Genomic DNA, 10074 nt, shown 5'->3' with positions numbered 1-10074 from the left:
GAGGACTGAGGCTTATGTGCTTGTTAAACTACAAAGTTGTAAACTATTAAGTCTTATGTAATAATTGATAATGGTCTCATCTGGTTTTTGTCAAAGCAGAAACGAGGCTGAAAACCCCAGGGCTTTGAGAATCCAGATTCTTGTTTATAGGTAGCTATACTTGAATACTTAGTTGATCAGCAGTATATAAAAAATCCTGTAAATGCAGTGCATTTGAGCTGTGAGGGGCCATTGACTGCTGGACATTTTACTGGTAATTTTTTATCCGGGGTAAGGAAATAGAGTCTCTGTATTTTAGTTGCACACACTCCTCACAATAGGGGATTTGATCATCAGCCAATATTTGATATTTAGGCAGTGCTGAAAGTGGAACTTCCCACACTGTGGACCAGCCTAACAGTGATCCTCTTCTGTCCAGGAAGGCAAGATCCATGGTGTATACAAGCTGGAAATGATCCACAGCAGTTCAGCTCTGAGCTTCTGCTGCACAGCATTACATGAACCATTTGGACACCAAATTGTGCATTCAGATGTGTGTCATTTACATAATTTTAAAAAATGGGCAAATGTTGCTGTTCACCTGGCTTGAATCTATTCGAGCAATAATCTTCAGTATCTCTGACTGGCATGATATAAAAATAATACAGTTTTCTATTATGGCACATTTTGTAAGTAGCAAAAGGATATACACATGGAGATGGAGGGAGGGGCATATGTCATTCTGTGTACTCTTTGTTAAGGTTTAAGGGTCAGATAAATCCATGTGTTCACTATTAGAGTGTGGCATATCGCAAAACAAAGAGTCATCATTTTTATTTCCCTTTTTCAGAATGCAAAGCAGCAGCCAGAGTCTGAGCCGAGAACTGAGGATAATAGCAGTAAAGGAAGACAAATGGAAGGACACCAGGCTGTTGTAACCTACAACTCTGAAGAAATGTCTACAGAAGTCAGCAAAGAAGGACCCTCTGCCACAGCTGACTTGGATTTAAGGCAGTTCTTGGCCCCCTCCTGCCACAAGGAGGATGAACGTGACAGTGGGAGTTTGGGAGTGCTTAACGACATGTCAGGTGATTTGCTGAGTGTGGTAAGCACAGAGAGCCGGGGGTGTTCCTCAGAAAGTCAAAATATAGCTACGTTGAGTAAAAAGGAAGAGGAGGGGCCAGCCTCTATTGTAGACTCTGAAGCTGTATCAGATAAAAATGCCTGCACACTGAGCCCAGCTCCTGGAATAAACGGTGCTGCAAGCCTTCCATCCTGTGGAAATACAAATGAGGAAACTGGAATGACATCCACTGGAGTTATTCTGGATCAAACCAGCCTGGTCAACAAAGATAATACCCATCAGGAAGTGCAAATTGCCGAAGAGTGCGCAACTGAAAGCCCTGTAACCACGGTTGAAACTGCAGGCAAACCCCGAACTTCCGGGGAGGGTGTGGATGTGGCCATGGGCCAGTCTGAATGTAAGAACTGTGCGGGGACTAGAGATGCCTCTCCAGTACAGCGGCATGAAGAACATGTGAGTGCTGAGGCAACGGGTGCCAGAGCTGCAAGCCTGAAGGAAGTGCTCCCAGCAGGTGAGGAGCTGATCCATGCTGCTGAGCCCTTGCTTGGTGACGTTAGTAACGCTGCCTTTGAAGGTGGGGTCATGCAGGTGATGCAAGCACAGGACACTGCAAATGTAAGGACTGATGCTAATATTCTCCCAAATGGCCTTGGGGAGACTAGTAATGAGGGTATAACAGACTTTCAGGCTGAAACGACAATGAATGGCTTCTCAGATGACCCAGGTCAAGATGCCCCTGTTGTAAAGGAGAGGCAGAGTGTGACTGCTGCTGGAGAGGAGCTTCAGGCAATGGGTGAGATAAAGCCTTCAGAGAATGTATTGAAGCAGGATGTGGTTGTCCTGGAAGTTAACAACAATAGCAAGAGCAGTGAGTGTGGGGTGCAGGTGGACAATGGAAGCCTGGCTCTTGAGCTGAATGAGCTGGAGTTGGGTGAACATGCACATGATGGTCATCCCAACGCTGATGCCGAGCGGGGTGCCTTTGGCAAGCCTGATGAAATTGCTACCAAGTCTGCACGTGACCACAAAGCCGGTGAGTTAATAGCTGAAGCGGAGCAGAGCCTCAAAACACCCGTGGAGATGTTGGGAACTGAAACTGTGAGCAGCAGAGGAACTGCAGATGGAGGCCAGGGGGCTGCTGGCAATTGCCATGCTGCTCATCAAGCTGTTGAGCAAGACAAAATAAGTGACAGCTTAAATCCAGAGGCTGCTGCAGCTTGCAAATGTGAGCTTGATTCACAGCTTCCACGTGAAGGAGGCTTGGTTTTGGCAGGAAAAGGGCCTCTGCAAAGCCAGGCACTGACTCCAGAAAGCACTTCAGAACTGGAGAGGGTCAGTGCTGAAATGAGACCACTTGCCTATCCTGTATTTAGGGAAGATGCACAGCAGGGGCAAGCAATTAGTCAGGAGACAGGTGCTGCAGTGTCACCTTCTGGACAGGAGGCATGCATGCATGATAATAATCCTAAATTATCCTCATGTGCCAAGGATACAGAGTCTATACAGGATAATTTCATAGGCACACCCTCTGCAATTCATAATAAGGAATCTAAACAAAACCAGGAAGTAGCAGAGACGGCAGTGGTTGCTGAACAGGGAAGTTCTGAACCTGGCACGGTAACCACAGAAACTAATTTGCCCCCAGATCTCAGGGAAGAGGAGAACTCTGCATGCAGTCTCCTGCCTCCAGCTGAGAGAAACAGCCCTGAGCCCGATCAGGAGCTGGACCAAAGTGGGGCATTTGGCAGAGAAAGCGCCTTGTCCAAGGAACCTGGTGTTGCTGTTGTGAAATCCTGTGCTTGCAATCAGGGTGAGCAGCCTGAGGTGAGTGACAGTACTGCAGACACTGGATTGCAAGGAGAAATCTCTTGTCAGGAGGCAACTGAGAATGTGGCGGCGGATGCAGGGGAAAGTATCGCACAAGAGTCTGTATTGGAGGACAAATCCCAAGATGCAAAGGATGATTGGCCTTCCAGCACAGCATTGAACCAAGAATGCGATCTCAGCCCAGCTCTACAGGGAAGCTGTCCATGTGCAGAATTAAAGGAGGCCTTGGGACTGGACACCTTTTCTGTTGCCTGTGACAATATGGAACCACTAGAGGAGGCCCAGAGATCCCTAGTAACAAGTTATCCGGAAGACCAAGGGGATATGGACAATGTACTTTCCAGGGTATCACTTCAGCCCATTGTGGAAGAAGCCACATGTGATAGTGACTCCAGCTCAGACACTGTCTGCTTGGCCAGTGAGAATGAAGCTGGGTCAGAAGTGAAAGAGGCCCAAGAGATCTTGGCTGAGCTCAAGGAAGATGAAGAAGAGCAGAACAAAGCTATATTTGCAGCACCTCCTTCATTGTGTTCAGAGAGTTTAAACGCTGCCGAGCCATTGGAAAATGTGGGAGAAAAGAGTTTTGTTCCAGAGGGTGATGGCTTTTCTCTAGATGAAATTACAGAAGGGGTAGAGGGCCCTGATGCAGTCGTTTCTTCAGGGGAGGCACCTTGTTCACCTGAACCGCCAGTTAAGAAACCAGAAGGTGTACCTGTTGCAGAAGGAACGGAGACCGAACCCCAAGCTGTGGTAAACATAGGAGCCATGCTGGACAGAGAAATGGATTTAAGTTTGCCATTTGGTGATCTAAGCAAGGGAGATACAAATCCAGGAGTGCTGGGATCTGAGATTGTTATAGGTAAGGAAAATAAGATGTTTGCTTATTTTTTTTATAGGCTTACATGCGTGTGGTGTTTCATGGGCAGGGGAAGGAAGGAACCGTATCACAGTGAACTTAGGCAGACAAGATTCTTTGGGTAAATCCAATATCTTTTATTAGACCAACTCAGATAGTTGGGAAAATTTTTCTTAGCAAGCTTTCAGGCACAAACGCCTTTCATGAGGCTGAGGAAGCGTCTCCCATTTAAATGGCATTGTATTTATTAAGAATGAAAATCCAACCATGATGGCTAGGGAGGTGGATGCGAGAGACCTGTCCTTGATGAGGAATGCAGACAGGTGGAGAGGGCTTCTGCAGAGAGCAGAAATCTGACTTGGTTATTAAAGGTAAAGCTGAAGTCCATGCTTCTGGGGTACCCTCAAAATAAAAGCATAGTCACAGGCATATATTTATGCCAAAATATTTTTGGAAGAATCTGTAACAGGTAAGTTACATATTAGGAAACTGAGCAGTTAAAGGACAGCGTAATGACCAGATTTGTTATGCATTGCAGTTGCACCCTTCCTTTTAGGCCAGGCGCCTTCCAGTTTATTTGCTTAGTGCTAATTTGAACGTTTCCTTCAGTCCTGCTCCTTATGCTTTGCTAATGTGGAGCCAGAGAACAGAATAGTGCTGCATTAAAGCTTCCTTTCTAGTCCAGTGGAACAGCTGTGAGTGTCCTTCTGAAGGAAGCAGCGCAGCTGCCTAATTGGTGGTATTAGGTCATTTAAAAAAGAGACAGCACAACCGCCCTCCTCCCTCCCCCCACACCACCCTCTTTTCCTGCCTGTGAAGCCATCATAGAGCAAAGAAGCAATCTTTTCCAGTGCATTTGAGCAGTGCTGGAATTCAGACTCATTCTTCACTCAGTATAACAAGCCAGGAAGCAAGATCATCCTGGAACGCCGATGAATGATGTTATTGGAGATAAGTTACTGCGTCGGGAGAGCTTGGTCAGAGGTGGTCCCTGAACGCCGAGAACTAGTAGAAAGCGTCTAAAGGTAACCTCTTCTCCCCCTTCCAAAATAAGGAAATGATCTGATAAATGGAGCAAAAAACCCAACAAACCAAAAACCTTTCTGTGTCTTGTCTGGACTGAGATTGCAGGTGAATAGCTAGCCAGGCATGGAGCTAGTTCAGTCCAGGCTGTGTACTCCACCTGTTCAGGCTGATGCAAGCAGTCGGGCTGTCTGCCACTGTTCCCTTGGCTAAAAGGAATCTATAGGCAAGGTGTATCTTTTCCCTAAGAAGCTTAAAACAAAGCAAAAGGCTAGTTAGGAACTTCAAAGAAAATAACCAGAGTAGAACAACTGCCAAAATTTTAAAGGTGGAAAATATAAAACCACATAAACACCTGACTGCCTCTTTCTGTATAAAAAGGGAAGAGGTTCACCCCCTCGCCTCAATCTCCCCCAGTTGTTCTCAAGTAGAGGTGCGTAGGAGACTTATTTTAGCAGTAGGTACTTTTTGGGGTGCGGGAGGATATTTTGCAATCTTTGAGTATTTAAAGAGTTGTATTAGTCATGGAAAGGCAATAGTTGCTGTGTAACAGGCTGTTTATGTAAATCAGAAAGCTCCTTTAAAAAAAAAAAAAGAAAAGAGCCTATTTTTGCGCAGTGGCAGGTTGACATTTCAATAGATTGGGAGCAGCTGTAAGTCGATCCCCGGGAGTGTTAATTTCTTCTGGGAGCTTCTTGTTTTGAGGCTTCTGCCGTCTAGGGCTCGTTAGTGGAGGTTTAGCTCTACACCTGCGATTAGATATACAGGTTTTTCGTGCACGATTTCATATCTGGAAATCCAAAGAGCAAAGAATGAAATGGTATGAGGGACTAGTATCAACAATGAAAAAAGCAGCTTGGGTTTTTCCTAGCATTAAAGCTTTCTGTCGGATCAGGGTACACGAGAGGAAATGGAGAGGCGACCTTGTTACAGATTTAAAGTATGTGTAGGATGCATTACAAACAAGGATTTAGGATGTAATGGTCCAGTCCTACCCATAAGGAAGAGTTGTTTACCCAGAATATAAAGCTGCACTAAGAAAAAATTTGGCTAGAATGGCTTTTCTTAGGGAGCTGTTGGATCAGTTTACACAGTGTAATGGCACTGGAGTATGGGAAAGGACAGATTAAAAGGAAGAGAAGCAGATGCTACGAATCGGAGTTTACACTTGGATTTGCTGCCTGAAATCCTTCTGCTGTAACCAGGAAGCTGGGCTGGATCTACACTAATCCTACCCAGCAGCAAATTCAGGCACTTTATTATTATCATGCGCACCTTTTATTTTTCTGCCTGGGCAGGTGCCTGACCCACCTGGGGAATTTTATCCTGTCAAAGGACCACACCGGTACTGCCGAGTCCTTCACACCTTCATAGCAGTACTCTGTCTTGCTGGTTGTTCATTGATAAGACTTGTCCCTACCTGCCAAGAAATGCTTATATTTGTATTGTGGTTGTGGAGAAGTAACTGTTGCTCAGCGGCGTGTGCCAGAATCCTCTGCTTACAGGATGGGTTGGTGTCCGGCAGAGAGATCCCCACATCAGGTTGCTACTTTCCAGAGACCCGCATCACTGTGTATTTGTTGCTAGCACAGTTTGTGATAAGCAGTCAACTGATTTTGCTCCTCAGTGAAACATGCAGGGTTAGGTACATGTTCTGATAGTTCTTCATTTGAAGCATTTGATGACTGCACTCAGTGACATTGCTCCTTTGTCTCATCAGCTTCTCATATGATCCACGTCATCGAGATTTAGGCCCTCCCCAGCCCCGAGATAAAAACAAGCCATCATCCCAAACAGATATTCATTGTGGTCCCAATGACTAGTGAGGTCAAGGAGACTCTCCTTTAAAAAAATAAAAAGTAAAACAAGCCTCACTGCTCCACAGAGGAGCCTCATGTGGCAACTAGGGTTGAGCGTTTTAATCGGCGTTGAATTGCAACCAAAGAATGGTTTTTTTTTTTTCATGTAAGTAGTTGGAATTATGCACATTAGATTCAGGGATGCCTTTGGTAGCCATGTTGGTGTGAGACAAAAAGAAATGCAAAACAAACTCTTGGCTCAGAGATGATCTCTTAGTTGATCTAATAAAAGGTATCATCTCTGAACCAAGAGTTCCAAAGTTTTGCATTTCATTTGAGCTGATTTGCATTGGGCACAGGTAACAAGGCACACCGGCCTGGGGCCAAGTCTACACTGCAAAGTTTTGTCCCTGTGATGTGAGGTGGGAGTGCGAAAAACCCCCCCACATCCCAAGCATAGCAGTGCTGGCAAAACTTCTCAAGTAGAGGAAAGCTGTACCAGCAGAAACGTCCTGCCGATGGTTTACTTTCTTCTCAGAAGTTTTGCCAGAACTAATGTTCCATCAGTACAGAGCACGATGCTGGGTTTGTCTGTGCCCCGTGCCGGTGCTGTTCAGGTGTGATTTGGAAGCTCACAAAGACCAAAACATCCAGGTTAGACTTGTCTAGTGTAAGACCTAATATGTAATGAATTGTCACACGCTGATTTATCATATTAAAACCTTACATTTATAGCTTATGACAGCCCTGTAGATTCACAATAATGATAAGGCTTGATGCTGCTAAAGGAGAAGTCCATGACTTCAGTAAACACGAGGACTGTGGGGTTAAGGTTAGGTCTTAATGGGGACAAGGTTTGATGCATTCTTTGCATCCTATACAGCAGTGGTCCCTGACTTGAGGGCAACATGTTACCCAGGAGAGAGACCCTTTGAGGTTGCTTGAAAGCACAGAAAGTTTAAAAAAAATGAATACTAAGGTTGACAGGAAGAGCCAAGAAGGATATTGTGTGCAGCATATTATTACTTTAGTATTGTTGCTCATAGGCAGTGCAGGTGGGGACTGCTGTTCTACAGCACCTCAACATAAGTTACAGACCTCAGTGAATGTATCCTTTCAACTGTACTGTGAAAGAGGGAAGTATACTTAGTATCCCTGTTTCACAGGCAAGAAAGCGCTGAGAATAAGTGACTTGTCCAAGGTCATGCAAGAAATCTGTGGCAGAACCAAGAATGCAATCCTGATTTTCTGATACCCACGGCTGTGTTTTAGCAATCAGATGGTTCCTTCCCAGTCTCATACCTCCCACCTAACTTTCCTGGGACCAGTCTGTTCCCTCTTCCAGCCTGCAAACAGTTCTTTACTGATATACCCCAGACCCTAAACAATGGTGGAAGTCAAGGCACATGTTTTCGGGTTTTAGCAAATTGTCACTTCCTACCAGCCTGTTCCTGGGGCCATTATCATTGCATTTATCTTTTTTGATATCATGTCTCAAGGAATTGCATGGGAGGAGCAAAATTTGCTGGCTACACCCCTCTTATAGTAAATAAATTGGTCACCAGCTATTTTGTCAACTAACTCAAGTCCCCTGAGCGATGACTGCACAGCCATAGGAAAGTTGCTTAACTGGTTCCAGTTTTTAGGAGGTTCTCTATCAACACCCCGTAAGCTCATCCTTTCCTGTCAGAGCAGCATAACATTGTAATCAGTAATTTTGTGGGGATTAGCCTAACACGCAACAAAGCATGTCTGCCGTGCTGCTTAAGCCTACTGCCAGGTCCACTGACCATCTACATTAAACACTCTCCAGCCTTCCCCCAGGCACTTCCCTGAGCATCACGACCTGAGATTGAGCTTGTCTGTAGCCTGTCAACTACAGTTCAGTATTTATCACAGCTGAGCAAGATGGAAGCAGAGGAAGTCTGCCAGGGGCAATTCTGTACCCGTTTCCTGGCTCTGATTCCCCTAATCGAAGCCAGCACAAGAGGAGAGACAAGATTGGTGATTCCTGGAAGAGCTGTGCTTGATTCTCCTGCTCCGGCCTAGCACACCCCTAATAGGATTCAGTCTACCAACTACTTCTCTCCTTCTCTGCTTCATGTGGATAAAAGAGCCGGGTGATGGAAGTTGGGAAGGGTCGTTTGTGTGGTGCAGGGTAGTCAAAGGCAACCTTCAGCTTATCTCTGAACAGAAGTATGAACATACTCAAAATGTCTGTAGGACCTTAAAGCTATATTGGTTGCACTAGAAAACTACCAGTGATCCATTACCTTTTGCAATGATTTTGATTTAAAATAGGACTTTGGTTTCCTGGGGCCACTGCACATATGGATTATCTCACTACAAATTACTGTCTATTAAAAAAAGCAACAAAAAAAAAAATTAAAAAACCCTCTTGTTCATTAATGTAGTGCTCAGGAACAAATGATACAGAGGAAGAATGGCCTCATGGTTAAGATTAGGAGACTTGGGGAGCTGGGCTCTGTCACTGGCTCAGCCACTGATAAACTTCATGGTGTTGGTCAAATCGCTTTACCTGTGTGTACCCGCACATCCACATCTGTGGAATGAGTGATATTTTCATAACTCGTAAGGAGGGGGATAGCGAAACTCCAGTCACTGTCTGCAGGGCAGTTTGTTATCCCTGGGTCTGTAGAATTTATTTCTTTATTTTGATTTTTTTATGTTTAAGTCCAAATCTCAGGAAGTGTCACAGGATAAAAAGGGTTATTAATTTTAAAAAGGGCCTCTTTAGAACTCATTAGAGACTCCCTTTAAGCTAGGAAAATGTAGAGAGAGCGACTTGAATGCAGTGGCAGCTGAGGAAGGACTGCATCTTTGCTTGCTAAGAAGAGGGAGCAGGGGGCAGAGCGTCTGCCTTTCGGTTCCATCAACATTGTCATTAGGAATAAAAAATCCTTGTTGTTCCCTGTTCAAATAATTCTTAAGGTCAGCTGGAGACTTGATGGATTTTTAATCTTGGGACCTAAGCAACTTGCTTCAGGATAAAGAGAAAAGAAATGCATTGCAGAAGCAGCACAGTGCTAAACACGTAAAATGCCAACTGAGAAAACGTCCCACCTTTGTCCAAGTTAAGAAAGAAGAGAAAAATAAATATGTACTGTTTGATCACGCGACAGCAATGTTGGAAGCCAAGCCTTCTCCTACGTGCACACGTACGCAGAGGTAGTATAGTGTAGATAGCGTGCGAGCCTTTTGGCAGTTTCCCGGTGCTCGTTGGCATTTCATAGTTTCCTTCAGTGACAGACACCATCACTGTAAAACAAATAGCAAACAAGGAGCAAAGTTGGGAATGAAACCAGCTGCTGAAAGGAAAACTAATACTTGTTGAATTTTTTTTTTTTAATGCCTGGAATAAACAACAGCGCTTCAGTGGCACTGGAGGGATTTCATTGAAATATGCTTTGCAAACCTTCTGTGCTTTCAGGAGCGGTGGAGATGAAAACTGAAGACGAGCTGGATTTTCTGAAGGACCTCAGAGA

At 44.8% G+C, this 10074-nt stretch overlaps 1 protein-coding gene across 1 annotated transcript in view; it reads left to right on the top strand.

Annotated features, from left to right (window-relative positions):
* The window catches only part of LOC102375630 (A-kinase anchor protein 13-like), a gene marked incomplete at its 3' end in the record, with an annotated part of 136735 nt that extends 126663 nt beyond the window's left edge, over positions 1 to 10072 (top strand). The window contains exons 7-8 of the mRNA XM_025211970.1: positions 830 to 3749; positions 10020 to 10072. Coding sequence (XP_025067755.1) covers positions 830 to 3749; positions 10020 to 10072 — 2973 coding nt within the window. The remainder of the gene's footprint in view (positions 1 to 829; positions 3750 to 10019) is intronic.
* Positions 10073 to 10074: the final 2 nt, after the last annotated feature.

Source organism: Alligator sinensis, unplaced genomic scaffold (assembly GCF_000455745.1).
Source record: "Alligator sinensis unplaced genomic scaffold, ASM45574v1 scaffold857_1, whole genome shotgun sequence".
NCBI classification, from domain to species: domain Eukaryota; kingdom Metazoa; phylum Chordata; order Crocodylia; family Alligatoridae; genus Alligator; species Alligator sinensis.
The sequence above is the reverse complement of the archived record's forward strand: the minus strand, read 5'-3'. Positions and strand labels throughout refer to the sequence as shown.